Source organism: Notechis scutatus, chromosome 2 (genome assembly GCF_049901735.1).
Source record: "Notechis scutatus isolate UNSWTSFEM ecotype Mainland chromosome 2, rNotScu1.2, whole genome shotgun sequence".
Classification (NCBI taxonomy): Eukaryota; Metazoa; Chordata; class Lepidosauria; order Squamata; family Elapidae; genus Notechis; species Notechis scutatus.
This window is the reverse complement of record NC_142010.1, coordinates 127,118,334-127,139,209: the sequence shown is the minus strand read 5'-3', so window position 1 is coordinate 127,139,209 and position 20,876 is coordinate 127,118,334. Positions and strand designations below refer to the sequence as shown.

Genomic DNA, 20,876 nt, shown 5'->3' with positions numbered 1-20,876 from the left:
GCATCCCTAATTATCTGAATATTAGTTGGATTATGATTATTTTTTTAAAAAATGATATTTGTTGTCTAATGTAAGTAGGATAATTATTATTACATTATAACAGAAATGTTAAAATTCATTTTTAAATTGAAGTGTTTCTATGATTGAAGCTTCATCTGATTACAAACAGCCTTAGAATCTAAAACACAATCTAATAGAAGACAAAATAAAAAAATAATCACAAAAAATGTGTGGCATGGGAAGTAAATATATAACCCATTGTGGTGAGATAAAGTTTATGACAAATATATACAGAATTAAGTGCATGGAAATAAGCATAAAACATTTTCTAATTCTGATTATAAGTACATTTTGGGTAGGATATTCCATAATAAAATCAAAGGCATAATTGAGATCACCACAAAAAATTATGAAGTTGTGTTGAATTATCTAGCTGCTATCAGTCCCAGACAATGTGGTCTTTAGTGAAGGAAGATGGAAATTGCAGTCCAAAAACTTAACAGAGGTCCAAATGTTGCCCATCCAGTCCTAGGCTAACACTAGCAGTATCCATTGCATTTATGTGGTATCTTCCAATCACTCTGTGCCCTGCATCCTTCCTCCTTCTAGGCAACAGGTCTCCTTGCTGGCTCAGAGGTTATCTGGAGCTTCATCTTCATCTGAAATGACAAATCACATTTTACCTGTAACTGGAGGGCAGGTGAGCAGTGATTGGCAGGCCATGTGAGATTTTCTATTGGTGGGTTTGAGGGTTGTCGAGATGATTCAGTTGGTGTCGGGAAATAATCAGACCCACATGTGCAGAGTTCAAGCTAATTACTTTATTTTATCCTGCCTATAATACAGGAATCTTCCCCTAGTCTGACAGCCTTCTCCTAGGAGCTATCACATCAGGCCCCAAGGAAACTTTGCGGGGTGGGTGGGGGAGGTGTTGGTCCTAGCCCTTTTGCAGTTGTACGGTGACTCCAGGCTGACTCTGTGCTTGATCCCTCCTCCCTGCCAGGCTGAATGTTTCAACGCAATTGGCAGTAGAGAATAAGGGTTTTGGCTAGAGATGCTAGAGAGAGAATGGGAGGTGGAGATTCATTTTTAGCCATAAAAAATTTATTAGGTTACTTTAAGTTATCTCAAGGAATAAAGTATAGGAGGGAGAAGGGTTTTCTTTATCCGTTTTGAGGTAGTTTGGGCATAAATGAAATGGCTCCTGTAAAATATTTAAAAAGATAAGACTGCTTGTATAATTTAATATTCCTTGCAGGAGCGCAACAATGATGCAGCACAGACTCGTCCAAACCCTCCAACCTTTGCTCAAGGCGTCATCAGTGAGTAGCTGGGTTCTGCTGGGTGGTGTTTTTCTTTAAAGTCTCTTCTTGCTCATCTTAACAGTCATTTTGGATTGCTTAATTTGGAATAACGATTGCTTTCTGGTTCTGAGTACAATTTCTCTGCTACATAAATATTTCTGTTCATGAACATGTGTGGAAGGTTGACACCAAAGGCTAGTAACACAATCCTTACTTATATTGGTTTGTTGTGTTAAAACCAGGCATCCATGTTCTTTCAGCTGTACAAGGAAGGTGTGGGTAGAAATATCTAAGAAGGAACTTTTTCAAGGTCCCATATCAGTTCTCAGTAGATAAGCTACCTTCTGGGAAATTTACGAGTTCTGAAGTAATGGACCAAATTGGACATACTACATGCTAAAGAGAAAATTATTCAGAGTTTTGCAGCGTTAATCCAGCACCAGAAAAATAAACACCGATGGCTGAGGCTTCATTTAGCTTCTTTATAAACATATGAAGTAAATTTTTTACAAACCAGTTGTAGATTTCTCCAACATGGAGCAAACTCAAACAGCAGCAAACGTGTTACAAGTTCAGAGCTTCAGCAGCAACTTCAGCAGCTCAGAAATAGACATCAGTTTCAGCAGGCAAGCATTATACACAGCAGAGGAGAAAAGCAGTTTCATTTTCAATAGACAGACTCAGAGCTCAACATAGCTTCAGAGCTTAATATAGAGCCACACCTAGGCTACTCTTAGTTTCAGTTTCCAAACAGTTCTCATTGGCTGATTTAGTTGCTATGCCTATTCATTGACTGACCTTGTTACCATGCTCTATTCCAGTTCATGAATATACTCTGACAAAAATAAGGAATCATTTGGAAGCATATACTTCCTAACCTTCATGTTTATGTACTGCGTCCTCAATTTCTATAAAAACAGACTGAATATTTTTAAAAACAGGCTGAAGTCTGCTGAAAAATAATATGCAACCTTGAAAATGACTGTTGTCATTCAGTCATATTTTCTTTTTTTAGTCTACGTGCAATTGGTAGGTCCAATAACTTTGTAAAGCACTTACTAGATGCTAGTTGGCATGCTGAGAAAAGAAAGAGAAATGCCACCTTTAGCTCTATTGAATAAGTAGTCTGTTTTCCAATACAAATAAGCACTTTTAAGGGAAGTTAACACTTTGTGATGTTTCTGGGGTACCTTAGTTACCCACAGATATACCTGATCAGGAGAATGGCTTTCACCCAAACTAGCCTGTCACATTGCAGTGCAATGTTGAATTCTGGCTTAGTGTAATGTGTGAAATCTGCCATTGTAGCTTGATACCCAGGCTTTATCATTAACCAGGTCATTATGATATTCAAGAAACCACGTTTTAACTAATAACATTAATATTAATAACACATTAATATGAGGGAGGCAGAAGCAGCAGCAGCAGCAGCACCTAATAAAGCACATTCGTAGCCTTTGTGTTCCTTCTTTCTGATCCTGCGATATTAGTCCCACAAATGTTTGGTCAGTGGCTTTTTCTTTATCCGTGTTCCTTATTGTTCCTTGCACACACCAAAAAATAAATCCCGAAAATCTGGAGTAGAGGGAAAAAAAAAAAAAAACCACGAAGATTTTAATATCAAACAAGCAGTTGTACCCATCTTGTGACGCTTCCTGCAGTGTTTGGTCTCGACCTGCTGCAGAGGTTAGCAATTTTTGTTTTTGTTTTCCTACGCAAGGCATGATTCATAGGCGTGGCTCTCCAGCTACCCAAATCTTTGTCTTCTGTTTCCATCTCCAGATGAGGCTGATCAGCGTCAGTATGAAGACTGGCTTTTCCACACCCAGCAGCTTCTCCAGATGCAGCTAAAGGTGCTGGAGGAGCAAATCGGGGTGCACCGCAAGTCCCGCAAGGCCCTGTGTGCCAAGCAGCGGACGGCTAAAAAGGCCGGCCGTGAATTCCCGGAGGCTGATGCTGAAAAGCTGAAGCTAGTAACTGAGCAACAGAGCAAGATCCAAAAGCAGCTGGATCAGGTATGTTCCGGTATCAGGGCTGTCTATACACCCCATTCCTGATTTGACCAAGAAAGCGGCCCACGGGCCTAGGTCTCTATGCACACACGTACAACATTGGCAGGCCCTAGATTATTTATTCATTTTATCATTTAGTTCACCCAGTAGCCCAGAGCTGTATGTGCGGTTTCACCTGTGGCTAAAAGATCCTAAAAGATAATTGCCACCTATGGAAACAGAACCAAAGTAATGTAAGACTGGGCAAGATGGGCAGCACACAAATTTAATAAATAAAATAACAACTAATAACCTATAAGAACAAGAGACTTGTTGTTTCCTCTGGAGTGAGAGACACTAATGGAGGAAGAGGAAGAGTTTGAACAAATGAAGATGAAGATCAGTCAATCAGAATAGAGCTTGGAGGTCTCCTAGTCCAGCCCCCTGCTTAAGAAGGAGACCTTATACCCTTTCAGACAAGTGATTGTCCTGTCTTGTCTTAAAAGCCTCCAGTGATGGGAGCACCCACAACTTCTGAAGGCAAGCCGTTCCATTGGTTAATTGTTCTCGCTATTAGGAAGTTTCTCCCTCATTCCGGGTTCCAGATTGAGATGTCCCCTGAGAACAAGGAGGGAGGGAATTGCCTAACGAACTGGGGCAAGGTCAGGTGGAGACGGTATATTTTCAGTGGGGAGGTTTGGGTTCAGCATGACGCAGATCTCTCTCCGTGGCACTTCAGAGCAAAGGGAGGCGCCCTCTCCCGGGGAAGAGTAAAGGAGGTAAGCCACAGAGTTCCTTCTGACATTCTCTTTCGCACTCAACAGGTCCGGAAACAGCAGAAGGAACACACCAACCTCATGGCTGAGTACCGCAACAAGCAGCAGCAGCACCAGCAACAAACCTCCACGGTCATGGCCCTCAGCCCCTCCCAAAGCCCTCGCCTCATGAATAAGCTTCCCAGCCAGTTGCTTTCTACTCACGGCCTCCAGCAGGGGACACAAGGCCTGCCTGGTCAGGCAGGGGGCCTGCGCCTCCCTCAGGCTGCGCCCATGGCCGTGCAACAGGGCTTACCATTCATGAGCCAGCAGCAGTCCCCGTTGCCACCACCATCCGGGGCCACTCCCGCCAGCAATTTCTTCCCTGGCAACCGCCTGTTACAGGAAAGGCAGCTGCAGCAGCATAGGCTGCAGCTGGCTCAGAAGCTGCAGCAGCAGAACTTCATGGGGCAAATGACAATGCAGCAGCAGCAGCAGCAGCAGCAAGGCATGATGGGACAGCTGTCTGTGCAACAGCAGCAGCAGCAGCTTCAGCTTCAGCAGCAAAGCCTGATGGGACAGGTATCCGTGCAGCAGCAGCAGCAGCAGCAACAAAGCACAATCGGCCAGTCTGGTTTGATGGGTCAGCTGCCGCCGCCACCACCCCCCACCCCGCAGCCAAATCAGAACCTGCTCCCTAAGCAACAAGGGCTGCTGAACAGTCAGCCAGGAGCTGTGATCCAGCAGCTCTCTCCACAGCAACAACAGCAGCAGCAGCAGCAGCAGCAGCAGCAGCAGCAGCAAGTCATACTAGGGCACTCCATGCTGCAGCAGCATCAGGGTGTGTTAAGCCACCAGGCTGCCCAGAGGCCAATGCTGTTGACCCCGCAGCAACATCGGACCCTGGGTTGTCCTCAGCAGCTGGCCCAGCAGACTCAGGGGATGATGGGGCACCGGCTTCTTTTGTCTCCACCTCCTCAGCAGCAGCAGCAGCAGCAGCCACCCCCACCGCCACTAACCCCGCACCCGGCAGGGCTGCTTGGCCAGCAGAGGTTGCTAGGCCAGCAGCAGCAGCAGCAGCAGCAGAATTCCCTGGCCCAGCACCAGGCCCTCCTCAGCCAGGGTCAAGGCACGCAGCCAGGAATGTTGTCCCAGGCCCCTCCACCAAGTGCCCTTAGCCAAGGGCAGGGCATCGCCCCCGAGCCTATCCAGCACTTTGCGCAGCAGGGGTCTCTGAACCAGCCGCTGCACTCAAGTCAGGGAATGCAGCCTGCCCTGCCAGCACAACAGCAGCAGCAGCAGCAGCAGCAGCAGGGCTTGGCTGTGAAGGAACAGCAGGGAGGGCCGGAAGGCGCCAGCGTCCTTCCCCAGGAGGGAGCAGTCCTGCAGCAGCAACAGCTTCGGCCCCAATTAGGAGGTCAGGAGCTGGGAGGGCAGATGAATCCCCCTGACCAGCAAGGGATGCCCAGCCACGGAGCCCCTTTCCAAGAGCAGTCCTCTCAGCTGATGCTCCAGCAGCATGGGGACCCCCAGAAGCAGCCGGCCGATCTGGGCCAAGCACAGCAGCTTCACCTGGACTCTCAGAAGAAGAGCCTGCTGGGCCCTCTGCAGATGCAGATGCAGCAACAGCAGCCCAACAATAACCTGCAGCAGCAGCAGCAAGGCAGCCATCTGCAGCAGCCCCTGCGGACTCACCCGACAATGGATGGCATCTTGCAGCAAGAGGTGTCTCCTCAGCAACCGCCACACCACCACCATCAGCACCGGGAGGCCCCTCAGCCTCCCCACTTGCTCAGTCAACAGATGGAGCAGCAAAGCCAGGGGCAGAACACCTTGGCTCCACAGCAAAGGATTGTGGGCCAAAACATGGAACCACCTTCCAAAGGCTTACCGGGCCAACTTGCGCAACAACAGCAGCAGCAGCAGCAGCAGCAGCAGCAGCGCCTACAAAGCCCAGCTGGACCTTCCAAAACCCCTGGGTTGATAATGTCCTTGCAGCAGCAGCAGCAGCAGCAGCAGCAGCAGCAGCAGCAGCAAAGCATGATGGTTCCACAGTCATCCCCCCAAGGCCAAAACTTCCTGGCCAGCCCTGTAATGGGTCAGATCCGGGCTCAGCTTCAGGGAGTCATCTCTAAAAATCCACAGCTGCGGAACCTCACGCCTCAGCAGCAGCAGCAGCTTCAGGCTCTGCTCATGCAGCGTCATCAGCAGAATTTGCTGCAGCAGAACCAAGCCTTGCGGCAAGGCAGCCCTTACCCAGGGCAGGCCCAGGTGTCATTGGACCAGGGCCGGCCAGCTGCTCCACAGCTTCCCCTCCCCAGCTCCATGGGGCAGCAGATCCCAAGGCAGCCGTCCCTCGCTGTATTCCAGTTTCGTTCAGAACAGGGATTTGCTGCCTCCGTTGAGCACCAGAGGGTCCCGGTGAACCAGCAGGTGGCCACCAGTCCTCACCAGCAGGGGGCACCAAGGCTTCCGACTCCTCCGACTCCCTCTGTTCCCTTGAGCGTTGCTGGTGTGGCCTCTCTACCACCGCAGCAGCCCAGCCCTTCAGAGCCAAAGAGACCATCCCCATTGCTTCTGGCTAAAAGCCCTGAACAGCAGCCGGCTCCCGCCCAGAAACACCAGCCAACCACTCCCAGTCCCCTGCTCTCCCCTAACCCAGCGCTTTTCATTCCAAACACAAAGGAAACGGCTCTTGGCCCCGGGAGCCTCAGAAACTCAGTGTCCCCCACCAAAGTGCCCACGGAGCCAGCCGCGGTCAATGGGCAGACGAGGGAATTGGCTTCCTCAGTCATGGGAAAAGCTTTGCCCCAATCAGGAGACCCTCCCCTTGTTTGTATCAAACAGGAACCCAGGGAAGAGGTAGCCCAATGTGCACTGATGAGCGGTCCCCAGCCAGTCAAGCGGGAAGCAAACGGGGAGCCTGTCTCGCAAGCAGCCACTGTGGCGGCAGCTGTTGCCGCTGCCGCTGTTGCGGTGCCCACTAACAATAACAGCCTCAGCCGCACTGAAGCCAGCCATCTCTTGCTGCAGAAATTGCTCCGCGCCAAGAACGTCACGCTGGGGACTCAGCGCTCAGGTGATGTCAACGGGCACGTGGATGGCAAATTTGCTGGGACGGAGGGCCGATTGCAGATGGCGCCAGATGTTCGGGAGGTGAGCATAAAGGGAAAGGGAATAGCGGCGGCTGCAGTTCAGCTTTTTGAGCCCACCTACTTTTGAGATATCTCTGGGACTAATGAATAGCCGACTGGAAAACTATACCTGAAAGCCAGTCCCCAATCCTACCCAATGGCAGAGAAGGTATTTTTGGTTTGTGGAATGGATTTCGCTAAGAATCGATTAAAGAAGCTTAGGAGACCTTTTTGGAGAAGAAATCATTTATAAAAGAAGAAAGAGGCATGACATAGCCATCCTCAGCTTTTGGCGAGCATTGCTTCTCTGCCTCTGGCTAGTTTGGGCCAAGCTTTTATTATTGAGTGGTCAACAGTCACAGTTGGGGGAGGGATAATATCGCTAAAAGGGGCTGTGTCAGAATGTCCAGAGTACCCCCAACTCACCCCAAAATAACCCAGAAGGAAGTTTCTCATTTTATTTACTTACTTATTTATACCCGGCCTTTATAGTTTTTACAAAGAATTTCAAAGTGGCAAACAGATCCAACATATCTTCCTCCTCCCGTTTTCCCCATAGCAACAACCCTGTGAGATGCGTTGGGCTGAGAGGGGGGGGTGGAGAGGGAGTGGGGAATGGCTCAGTAGTATAATTGCCGCAAATTCTAGGTACTCCCATGAGGCTGCAGGTGACCTCCTTTGGCCTCTTTGACAGGCTTCAAATGTCTACAGAGATTCTCAGTCATCCAGGTCCTGGTTGTCCCAGGGGTGTTTTTCCAAAAGGCAACCAGACTTCCAAAACATTTTCCTTCCATTTTCAAGCTTCTTGGACGAGAAGCAAAACTTTTTCAAGGGGGGGTGGGGAGTCCAGGTGCCTTTTGGAAAAGCACCTTTGGGACAACATTGCCTTTCATTCAGGTTTTGAAATAACATATTTCTGCGCCTGATACCGGTAGTCCTTGACTTACAGCAGTTCATTTAGCAACCGTTCAAAGTTACGATGGCACCGAAAGAAGTGACCTACGACCATTTTTCAGTTATGACCTTTGCAGCATCCCCATGGGTCACGTGATCAAAATTCAGACGCTTGGCAACTGGTTCGTATTTACGACGCTTGCGGTGTCCCAGGGTCATGTGATCACCTTTTGCGACCTTCTGACAAGCAGAGTCAAGTGGGGAAGCCAGATTCACTTAACAGTCGGGTTACTCAGTTAACAACTGAGGTAAGAAAGGTCGTAACAGAAATTTGGGACTCAATTGTGGTTGTAAATCGAGGACTACCTGTAATGCTAACTGATTTCTGCCCTTCCCCTGCTACAACCATTGGAATGAGGAGTCTAAAAGAGAGACATACCTCCTTATTCCATATTTTTTAAAAGTATCTTCCCCGAATCTGGTTGAATGTGCAGGTAAAAGGTAAGGTTAAAGGTTCCCCTTGCACATATGTGCTAGCTCTAGGGGGCGGTGCTCATTTCCTTTACAAAGCCGAAGAGCCAGTATTGTCCGAAGACGTCTCCATAATCATGTGGCCGGCATGACTAAACGCCGAAGGTGCACATGGAACACTGTTACCTTCCCACCAAAGTGGTCCCTATTTTTCTACTTGCATTTTTACATGCTTTCAAACTGCTAGGTTGGCAGAAGCTGGGACAAGTAACGGGAGCTTACTCCGTGATGTGGCGCTAGGGATTCAAACCGCTGAACTGCTGACCTTTCTGATCGACAAGCTCAGCGTCTTAGCCACTGAGCCACTGCGTCCCGTTTTGAATGTGCAGATTCTGTAGTAAATCAGCAAACTGAGATGAGAGGTTTGGAATAGCCATCTGCAAGCCACTGAACACATGAAGAAGTAACATTTAAAACACATTCTCTTCATCCGCAGTGTAAAATAGGGCTGCCCATAATTCTGTCCCTCCTGCTCGGTCTTCTTGGTACTTTTGCTTGTGTCTCACTTAGCCCCTCTGGGGCAGGAGGATTGAGTGGGTGAGCTTTGATAACTCCATAAAATGACTCCACCGTGAAGCAAGTTTGCTGAGGAGAGACCATTCAAAGTTATGCTTGCCTCTCTCCTCACTAGGATGTCCTCGCAGCAAAGAAACTCCCCCCACCGAAGCCAAAGCGATCCCAAAAAGCTGGGGAGCGACTTGTCAATTCCCGCAAGAAACTGCGCAAGGAGGATGGAGTGAAGTCCAACGAAGCCCTCATGAAACAACTGAAGCAGGTAGAATGCTTTTGGATTTGTCTGGCTGAAAGGCTGAGTCAAAAATAAAGTGTGTGTGTTGTGTGAAAGAGTCCACAACAGTCTTAACTAGATAAATAGGGCTTTTATTTTTCTGATCATGGTCACGTAGTTTTTTTTCCTGCAAGTATTTGTGTCTTCATTAATATTTGAATACATTGAATATACAACACTGAACATTGGATTTTCCACTTTATTAACCCTGGGAATACATTAATTTGTAAAATTTAGGAATGGTATTGTGCCCTTTTGGGGAAGGTATTCCACTGCACGGAGTGGAGCTATTATTCTAAACTCATGCACACCTCCAATTTTTCCTCACATTTTTAATCCATTTTATGAATCTAGTGAAACATGTCAGTTATATCTTCTATCTTTTCATTTGGGGTTGATTTTTGGTTGTTCAGAAAACAAAAATAAGTGGATTGATACAATTGAAGCCATTTTACAAATCATGTTTGTTTTTCATTGCAAACTCATCAATTACACCAACTATCTGAAGCTATTTTCCCTTATTATTTTCCCTTTAATAAACAAGAAAACAAGGTGGCCTAGTGAATCTTGTGTCAGAATGCATGCAGTTTTTTTTCAGCATAATGAGGGCTTGTACGCACTTGTTCTCTCATGGTTTTAATCTGATTTTAGGAATGATCCCCTACTTTTTGAAATTTAACTTCTGAATGCTGATGATGATACATTACCATTTCATTCAAAGACATTTGATTGAAATTAATACATTTAGCAATTCCCACCGAGAATTATCACAGAGGCAGTTTTAATCCATATTTTTACTTATATTATCTATACTTTAGTCATTACAAAAGATGGGGGACTAATTCAGAAGAGAAAAATATTTTTTTAAAAAACTTGTGAGGTATTTACTACACCAAACTAATAAAGAGTCTATTTTTTTCTTTCAGCAAGCATAATTGCTTGTATTCAGATTATTATTTTTTCCTTACCATAACTGATTGCTGCAAAGAAATAATGGCAGTATCTCTTCAACCCAAGTGGCTTCCTTATAAAGATAGACCTTGCTTTAACGGCTGCCCTTTTAGTGACCGTTCAAAGTTATGATGACGCTGAAAAAGTAACTTTACAATCAGCCCTTGCATTTATGACCATTACAACATTCCTGAAGTCACATGCTGTTTGCTTGCTTCATAACCGTCTTCCAATAAGCAGAGTCAGTGTAGAAGCCGGCGGTAAAATTGCAAGTCACAGTCATGTGATGTCTCACTTACTAACCTGTGGTGATTCACTTAACCTAATGAGAAGTGACTTAAGTCCATCACCGTCACATGATATTTGCTTAGTGACTGCATCATTTAGTGACAGAGTTGTGGGTCCCAATTGGGGTCTCAAACAAGGGCTACCTTAGATGGAAACTTTTCTTAAAGAATACTTAGCGTTCAGATGCATTCTGGTTAAATTATGGTAATTTAATTTTTTAAAGCAAATGATTATATGCTTCAACAATATTATCATAATATTAAATGTATACAATGAATGTACACATATTCATTTTAAAGACTCATTAAAATTCTCATGGTATTATTGAATGGATAGGATATGTAAGACATATGAAAAAGAAAAGGGCATCTGCAAGATGAGGAATGAAACAGGAAATGGAAGCTTATATTCTTTCCATTTGTTATTCATTCCTCCCCAGATATTTTACTGCCCTTTTGACTTAAAATAAATCAATACACATTTTTCATTCCTTCCAGATTTTCTTTTCATATAGATTTCTATAAGTGCGGTCCATAATTTTATATACTTTTTTTGAAGATGAAAAGAAATGGTGTTATGTCTCAACCTAATTTTCAGAAGAACGTTCTTCAACAGGGCACTCTCCTTTTCTGTCTGTTTGTGCAGATAGGTACTAGCAAGTGACACAAGTTGTTTTGTTTCCAGATGAGCTATTGGTGCTCATTCATAACCTTGAATCTTCCCTATCTCAATAAAATAGATTTTGTATCCTTTTCTGGGTATATTAGGAGTTCAGAAGCAGCACAAAGAAGTCCCTATTCAACTGCATTAACACCCGCTGTCTTTGAGAAAAACCTGGGCTGGTTGGGGTTGGTCTAATGTAGCTTCTTCTTGCCTTTAGCAAAGAATCCCACCAGTGTGGATACTACAGATACAGATAAATATATTTTCAAAAATCATGCAGGAGCTATGTAACCTCAAGATTTTCCCACTAAAGTAATGGGAGAATAGGCCTAGAGAGAAGTCCATGATTAGACCTTTAGGGCCCGTGAACTCATACTGTTCCCTTTCATTTATATCAGAAGATTCCTCTAATTCTGCAGGATGTGTCGGTATATGAAGCAGCCTTGGTCTTGGTCTGATTCATTTCTTTTCTCCTCAGGAACTCTCTTTGCTGCCTCTGATGGAACCGGTAATCACAGCCAATTTCAACCTCTTTCCCCCCTTTGGAAGCAGCCCGATCAATGGCAAGAGCCAGTTGAAAGGCACATTTGGCAATGCGGCCTTGGACAGCATTCCAGATTACTACTCACAGCTGCTCACCAAAGTAAGGCCAGCCCTGTGGCATTTTATTCTTTTTTAGCTGACTTGAATATAGAAAAAGAAAGAGAGAGAAAAAAAGAAAACATTAAATTATAAGAAAGAGGGAATAAGCTGGGGGAGTGGGGAGAAAAACACTCATTTCACCCATATATTAATATGTTGCATGTTTCATGGAGACGGGACAAATAAAGCTATATGATAAAATGGATACAGAAGTTCAAAGAAGCAAGAGCAGTGGATCAATGGGAAGTTTCATGGGGTGGGGGAATCGAAATTTACACCAAGCTATCATCTGAGGGAAAACTGGTGCAAAACGTTCTACAGATGGTATATAATTCCACTAACAATTGCTAGGATGGATAAATCCTGTAACAATAAATGTTGGAAATGCCACCACACATAGGGAAAGTCTTGAGGGTCTAGGACAACTCACTGTGGCCAATTCGCCACTACAAAGTTGCCGCCAGACACTTCCACATGTCCATGTAGCTGCGGGGACCACTTTCCGTTGGTGGCCAGAGGAAGGGTTGGGTGGGCAAGGGAGCGGGTGGGCAGAATGTGTAGGGTCCAGTGTGTGAGTGAGCTGGTGGCCAGAGCATGTGGGCGTGTGGCAGGCGAGTGAGCGGATGAGGAGAGCGCATGGGATGCAGCGGGCAAGCGAGCAGGAGGACAGTGTGCAAGGTGCGGCAAGCAAGTGGGTGGGCAGAATGCACAGGCTGCAGCGAGAGGATGGATTGCGTGTGAGAGTCAAGCAGGCGAGTGAATGGGTGGGCAGAGCCACTGCATCAGAGTCCAGGTGGAAGAGGCTGGGGATGGTAGAGGTGACGGCATCGGGGTGGGCAGTGGGGAAGTGGCAGCGGTCGGGGGTGGCAGGGGGTATGTGTCCATTGTGAAACAACCATTCTGGGAAAGAAGAACCCTCACACTTTCTATCACAATAAACTAGCTTGTAAGATGCCACGGATGCTTTGTTTTCAACTTCTATGTTGGCAAGAAGTTGAGCTGCTGAAAAGACATGTTCTGAGCAATGCCTCCACTGCTACCCATTGGGCCCATTCTCTACACCCGGACACTCTATCCACCCGCTCACTCACCCGCATGTGATCCATCCTCTTACCGCATCCAGTGTGCTCTGCCCACCACTTGCTTGCCTGCCACAGCATCCTGTGATATCTACCCTCCTGCCCGGCTCTTCCTCCGGCTGCCCATGGTGAGTTGTCTCTGTGGCAAGTTGGCCACGTAGAGGTATCCTGTGGCAAGTTGGCAGAGGCGAGTTGGTCATGGCAAGCTGGCTGTGGTGAGCGGGCCATGGCAAGTTGTTCCATTCGAACATTTTCCATCTATATATGGTGGTTGTGTGAAGAAAACCCAAAAGTACTGGAAAGAAGTAAACCAAAACAATCTGAATATAAAATTTAAATTAAACTACAAATATTTTATTAGATATGATCTCAGAGAATATAAATGAAATGTATCATAATGTATTAAGATATATGCTGATAGCAACAAGAATCAATCTGGAGCAACATTGGAAAAGAAACTTTACTATCAACATAGGATTGGGAGACTAAAATTGAAGAATTATGTGGCAATGGAGAGAAAAAAAAAATGACTGTCTTCATTTACAGCAGAAATTAACCAAATTTAAGCAGAAAGGGGTCTCATATACAGCATGGCAAGCTAAGAAACAGTATGTGATTTTTTTTTAAAAAAAAGAACTGTTTAAATAATAATAGCAACAAAATAATCTAAACAGAAATTAATAATAGTGTAATATCCAAAGTAAAATATACAGATATTTAAGTAGTAATTAATAGCATTTGCCATGTGCTGGCTCAGTAATTTGTTTTAACTATTTAAATTTATTTTTATTTTTTATCCACAAGTACTTTTTATTGGATGATGTAAGATAGGCTCAGTGGCCCACCGATTTATACGGTAGGAAAGCCTTATTCTACATTTTAGTCTTCCTCTTCATCATCTGCACCGCCAGCACCGCCCTGGCCCTTCTTAGCATTATTCCTCTTGACGCGGCCTGGTCGGCCTCCACCATAAGGTGAATGGAGGGAGAAATCAATGTGCTTTTGGGAATCTAGCCGGACAATGAAGGAAGGGATGTTCACCACTTGCTTCCTTACATGGGTGTGTCTCTGGCGGATAAGAACACGAGCATGATGGATGGACTTAGCCAGGCCCAGTTTGGAGACGACGCTCCAGGAAACCCTCAATATTCAGACCCAGGATGTAATCCAGTTTCATTTTCCCTTCATCCAGCACCCCAATTTTGACCAAACGGCGCAGCAAGGCATTGCCTTCAAAAAGGCGCCGCTGATCTTTCTCATCTATGGTGAGCAGCTCTTGGGCAGCTTTGCGGATCTTGGCCAAAGTGAACTTCACTCGCCATACCTCACGCTTGTTCCGCAGCCCATATTCACCAATAAGTTTCACCAATAAATATTTAAATTTATTTATTTATTTGTGTGTGTACACACAGAGTTAGCAAAACAATCTTTAATCTAAAAATGATTTAAAATAAAATAAAAATACAAACTAAAACTATAAACTAGTTCTGCCTCATAATTATGAACTTTCAAGAGGTGTTTAATCTGCCCTATAAGACAAGATTCTTCCTGTTTGTCAATAAAGAAAATTGGTAGTCCTTCAGATGTGTCACACTGAAGTCACTAGCATGTTTTTTTCATTGGCTACAGTTTTGTTCTTTCCTAAACTTCTAACGTGATCTTGGGAAGATCAAAGAAAAGAAAGGAGTACTGTAGCACTTTTGTTGTGCTATGCTTGACTACATCAGTGCAGAGAAGGCTTGCATTCAGGGGTAAATGTAATACAATTTAGTAGAATTTTTTTTTCAAGGCAGGGATGTAGAGTGGTAGACCAGGCCGCCAGAGAACAGTTGTAGGCAAATCTCCATGACCACAAAATCACTCTTCACACTTCAGTCATGTTCTAAGGAGGTGTTCATATCTTTGCATTACTTATAACACAATTTTGGGGCAGCTCAAACGGTAAAAGGAAGAATGTAAATGCAGCATGTGATGGAGTAGCCTGTCAGATTTGTGCAGCCTTGGAAATGAAGGGGGAAAAAAAACAGGCAGGGGACTGTGGTGGGTGTTGATTCCTGTGTTCTCTGTCTAGAACAACTTGAGCAACCCTCCAACACCACCTTCCTCACTGCCCCCCACACCCCCACCCTCTGTGCAGCAGAAGCTGGTGAATGGCGTCCTGTCTTCTGAGGAGCTGACCGGGCAGTTCAAAGAGCCAGAGCTACCCCATGAGCCTGGAGGACAGAAGGGTGAGAGCTGTTGCTGAGCATGGATGTTAAGGTTATGGCCTAAAACACTCAGGGAGGCATCTGAATGCTGCAGTGTGGTGGATATTCAGCACGTGTTCTGTTTTGTATCTGGTGGGATAACACCGGAAGCTTCTGATTTTGGTCTTCGTAAGTGGAGGAGACGAGGGAATTAAATAAATCGGTTCAGTAGAAAGTGCTGTGATTCAGAAGGTTTTATCTTAGCAGTGAAATACATTATAAGCAATGCAGCTGATCCAACTTATGACCATAATTGAGGCCAAAATTTCCCTTGCTAAGCAAGACATTAGTTAAATGGCCCATTTTACAAGTTTTCTTGCCACAGTGGTTAAGCGAATCATGGCAATTGTTAAGTTAGTAACACGGTTGTTAAGTGAATCTGGCTTCCCCCATTAATTTTGCCTGTCGGAAGGTTGCAAAAGGTGATCAGACAGTCCTGGGACACTGGAACTGTCATAAATACATGCCAATTGCCAAGCCTTTGAATTTTGATCACCTGACCATGGGAATGCTGCAATAGTCATAAATATGAAAACCGATCGTAAGCAGGGGTGGGATTCTACCAGTTTGCATCTATTCGCTAGAACCGGTTGTTAACATTCTAAGCAGTTCGGAGAACCGGTTGTTAGAAGAAATTACTGGCCTAATCCTGTAAGGAAGGCAGGAAGGAAACATTCTGGTGTTGCTTACAGAAACTGCCTCTCCATTAACCCTTATTACATTCTTGGCAGGACTAGACTTCCTGTCTCTGGAACATCTCTGAAGTTTTTTTCCCCTCCTTTGCTGGTACTTTGCTTGTGTGGAGTGACCATTCAAAGTTACAATGGCACTGAAAAAAGTGACATGACCATTTTTCACATTTACGACTGTTGCAGCATCCCCACAGTCATGAGAGGCCAGGCAAGGAGATGCATGCCTCAATGTGAGTGATATTGAGTTGGCCACATCCAGCCAATAACATGACCACCAAGCCATGTCCACCCAGTCACATGACCACCAAGCCATGCCCACCACCTAAGCCATGCCTACAGAACCAGTTGTTAAAAAATTTGAATCCCACCCCTGATCGTAAGCCACTTTTTTCAGTGCCCTTGTAACTTCAAATGGTCATTAAATGAATGGTTGTATGTCAAGGACTACCTGTAGAGCAAACATTTAAGGCGAAGGATCACATATAGAGAAGGCAAAGAGGAAGAGCTTTGAGGAGGTCTCTGGAAATGAATTATTTTTTTTGGTAAAATTTTTATTTAGGTTTTCACAAAACATAATACAAATAAAATATCTTTTTTTGAGAATAGCATGGTCCCGGGTTATCACTTCTCCATACAGACCCAAACTCAATTTCATATTCATCTTTGTGTTCTATTCCATATCTTATTACTATTTTAACATTTTCTCAATAATTTTTCCCTTCCCTTAGTTTTCTCAACCTTGCTTTTAATTATCTCATTCCTTTCTAAATACAATTATATATATATATATATATCTTTTTCTAAGTTTCAATATCTTTCTAATCATTACATTTATACTTTTGTCTGTCCTGTTTCAATTTTATATTTTCTTTTCTCAAACAAATTTTCCCCTATAGTTACTGATTGGAGTATGACACATTTGTATCTTTTAATTTTTGTCCATTCAACTCTTATTTAAACTTCAATTTATGCCTTTACAATTGTAACATTCAATATAACACATAACTTCCAGTCGAATTCTGCTTGGTACACACTAAGTTCTTAAAGAGAAAGTATATATATAAAACAATAATAAATAAAATACTTATTATATTCCAATTCAGCTCTATCATTAATGTTAGTTATAATCTTTAACATCTTTAACATTTCTTTTCAATGGGATATCATACTTCCTTAGGAACACTTATAATATTTCCATAATTTTTTCATATTTCTTCCATATTCCTCTTCACTTAAATTTTTATAACTCATTAATAATAATTAAAATGTTCCCATCCTTTCCTAATTTCATTCTCTCATTCTCTTTATTTCATTTATTTATTAACAAACATTCCATTCCATTCCAATTAGTATTTTATCTATCATTTTAATCACACTTGTTTCATATTTTCTAAGTTCATTTCTATTTCTAATATAACAATACTATCTTATGTACCCTTGCAGAATCCCTCTTTCAACTAAATTTTCACCCATTATCTCTATGTCTTCTGAATAGGCTTATACCTTTAATCCTTGTACATTTTCCCTGTTTCTCTATATTCCGTTTCTGTCCTTTATAACTTCTTTTCCTTTCCCTCTTCCCCCTCTTCTTCTCCCTCCCCTTTTTGACCCATTGTCTCTCTAATTCTAATTCTCTCTTCTGTAGTCTTCTGTTTCTTTCTAACGTTGTAATTACTTTTCAAACTATTCTTTTTTTTGGTTGTTTTCTCAGATCTTACATTTTTCACTCTCTTTCCCCCCTTTTCCTCCCCCCCATACAATTACTTGGTCATTGAAGATGGCTTCTTCTTTGTCTCACCCTTCTTGTTCTACAGGCATTTCTTGTTGTTTCTCATAGTTGAAGATCTCCATTTATAAAAATTGAAATACGAACCCAAAAAACCCTCTTCCTTCTTGTGCATCTTCTGTTTTTTTAAAGTTCCTTTTTCAATTCTTCCAAGAGTGATACCATTTTAAAAACTTTTAAACAACCACCCGATTGATTTTAGTCCTTTAGATCCAATAACCCGAAATCCAAAAATCACCAAGTAATCCAAATAATCCAAGCTGTTTCTTCTTGCTTCTTTTTTCCACTTTCTCTTCCTGGGGTTCTATTATCTTGTTACAGAGTTTCAGTTGGAATGTATCTTTTAGGAATCTTGTAAAAGTTTAACTGTTAATTCCTTTTACTTCCAGGTGGTCTCCATTTTTCCAGATCGCACCCTTTTGTTTTTTTCTTTTTCTCCCCTTTCCTTCTTTTAAAATTTTTTGAAAATCCAGAAGTCTTTATTATCCCTTTGACATTTTATTTTCAGTTTAAATGCCTATTAATGTTAAAGTGGGTTTTGTCGGTTTCTTCCTTAAATCTCTTAGTTGTTAATATGGGGAAGGAAAGAAAAAACAAACACAAAATCCTTTCCCTTCCCTCTCATTCGCCGCTTCAAAATCTTCTTTGGGAGCAATGTTATTCTTTATGGTTCAAATTCCTGGGTACCTTATGTTGTGGCTTTTTCAGTTCCACCTGGTCAGCCAAAACTTTCTCTTTTTATCTTCCTCCTGCACATTCTTTTCCGGTTGAGTTCTTCTTTGAGGTGGCCATTTCTGACCACCGCTGCAGCCGCCTTCGGGAAAGGGAGTAATGGCCAGCTGGGGAGGAGAGATGCAGCTCTCCTCAACCCTGCTGGCAGTTTCCCCCCTCTTCACCACCTCTACAGGGTGGCATAGCCCTGAAACCAGCCGGCTCGGGGCGCTCCAGCGGCGAGCACAGATCAAAATCACGCATGATTGCAGATTTCGGTCCGTTGCCGAAGAAGCTCAAACCGGAAGTATCTGGAAATGATTTTTGTATGTGTTAAGCTCTGAGAAAAGTGGCAAATAAGGAATATTTATAAATTGCTGTTACAAAACTTTTTATACACAGTTTATTCCCAACTTCTGGGGATTCTTCACATTTTTATTTTATAAGAAATTTTAAAAGGAAATATTAAAAATGATAAAGAGTGGCCAAGAGGAAAATAGGAAATGATTGCAAATTTCTGAAACATAAATGATGATGAAGATTTAATCTCTTCCTGGTTACAGAATGGCATTTTGCAAGGCACTGCTGTATCACTGAAAAGGCCTTATCCTTACTTCCCATTGACCTCTTCTTTGCCAAGAATTGGGGGGAATATATAGAAAGAAAAGGCTTCTGGTGTATATTAGTGCAGAACCACAGGCTGTGAATTCTCATGCTGTAGGCATGGTTAACGGTACTCCTGGAGCATCTGATATTTCATCCTTTCTTTCTTATTCCATGTATGCAGATGCTCCCCCTGTGGAAGTGAAAAGCTTAGATCTGCTTGCAGCTCTGCCTACCCCGCCACACAACCAGACCGAGGACGTCAGGTGAGAATAAAAGTCTGATTGAGCAGAAACACAAAAGACAAACTGAAAAAGAAAAGTTGTGCCATCTGAAATCTTCCCCATCCCGGTTTCCTTCGGATGTGTGGATCATTAATTCACACCATCCCCAACTAGTGTACCAAAGTCCATACATCTGAGGGGGGCATGAAATCAAGAGATATTGTTTAGTTTATAGGAAGCAAATGAGATCTAGCGCATAATCTTTTGAACTTGGAAAATATAAAGCTTCTTTTGGGGAGCGTTAGCCTTCTTTGTCTTGGTGTAGTTGGAGTCCATTGCTAATTTACTTCATTTCATCCGATTCCCAAATTTATATCCTGCCCACCTCTTAACTCTGGAAATGGCAAGATAAGTTGGTATTCACCAGCACCTCCATAATGCCCCTAAATCACTTTCACAAAAGCCAGGCGGGAGCGGAAGCATCCTAAATTGTATAACCATTCTCCAATATCTCTGCAGGATGGAGAGTGATGAGGAGAGTGATTGCCCTGACTCCATTGTCCCAGCGTCGTCTCCAGAGAGCGTCTTGGGAGAAGAGATACCACGCTTCCCATTGCTGATTGGAGCCAAGTCTGAAGTGGAGGAGTGCCCCATGTCCCCTGTCATCCCCATAATTCCAAAGGCCAGCATCCCAGGTTCGTGAAAAGTAATAACTTGTATGGAAGATAACCCATGAGCTAGAACCGTGGTTCTCAACCTGCGGTCTGCGAACCCCTGGGGGGCTGCGGTGTCACAGGAGGTCTGGGAAGGCTTGAAGAAATGTTACGATTTAAATCTTGAATTAAATCTTGGGGTTCCGTGGCCACAAAAGGTACTTAAAGGGGGTCCGTGGTGAAGACAGAGCTAGAATAATCTTTAATCCTTGTTGCATCTCTGTTTCCCAGTTGAGAAGTAGTCTCTAATCCAAACTGTGTCGATCTAAAAAGATTCTAAATGTTATATACCTCAGCAATGACAACAACATACCAATGTCTGTAATGACCATAATAAACTGTTGCATTATACATTATACATATTGTTAAATGTAACAATAACAATTCCAGTTTGGTATAAACTCTATTTAAGACCTCTCAAATTAGCCAGGTCTTCCATAGGTTGTGAAAGTGGGAGCCACCTGTGGGTGTAGACAATAAGATATTCTAGAGCAGGGGTCCCCAACCTCTCAGGATTCAGATTGGTACCGGTCCGTAGCCCATTGGGAACTGGGCCGCGTAAGTGTTAGGTAAGTGTGCAAAGCTTCATTTGTGCATGTGCGGGAGTTATGTTGCATGTGCAAAACCATCACCTATCCCAGGGGTCAGCAACCCGCGGCTCTGGAGCCACATGTGGCTCTTTCATCCCTCTGCTGAGGCTTCCTGTCCCTGGTCAGTAAAAGGAAAAAGGACACCACGCTAGGAGGAGACTATGGTGGTGGAACTGGACTTCTGGTCGGCAGAAGAAAAAGGACGCCGCACTAGGAGGAGACTCTATGATGGGGGAACTGGACTTCGGGTCGGCAGAAGAAAAAGGACGTAGTGCTAGGAGGAGACTCTATG

General features: G+C 43.8%; 1 protein-coding gene and 1 pseudogene across 11 annotated transcripts in view; one reads left to right on the top strand and one right to left on the bottom strand.

Annotated features, from left to right (window-relative positions):
* Positions 1 to 20,876, top strand: part of KMT2D (lysine methyltransferase 2D) — a 113,509-nt gene that overhangs the window by 73,604 nt on the left and 19,029 nt on the right. For all 11 annotated transcript variants that reach the window (XM_087956140.1, XM_087956138.1, XM_087956135.1 and 8 more), the window contains 9 exons: positions 610 to 700; positions 1,259 to 1,322; positions 3,087 to 3,319; positions 4,120 to 7,206; positions 9,241 to 9,384; positions 11,777 to 11,941; positions 15,091 to 15,247; positions 19,242 to 19,323; positions 19,801 to 19,976. In XM_087956140.1, coding sequence (XP_087812266.1) covers positions 610 to 700; positions 1,259 to 1,322; positions 3,087 to 3,319; positions 4,120 to 7,206; positions 9,241 to 9,384; positions 11,777 to 11,941; positions 15,091 to 15,247; positions 19,242 to 19,323; positions 19,801 to 19,976 — 4,199 coding nt within the window. The remainder of the gene's footprint in view (positions 1 to 609; positions 701 to 1,258; positions 1,323 to 3,086; positions 3,320 to 4,119; positions 7,207 to 9,240; positions 9,385 to 11,776; positions 11,942 to 15,090; positions 15,248 to 19,241; positions 19,324 to 19,800; positions 19,977 to 20,876) is intronic.
* On the bottom strand, positions 13,799 to 14,388 carry LOC113419381 (small ribosomal subunit protein uS4 pseudogene; annotated as a pseudogene).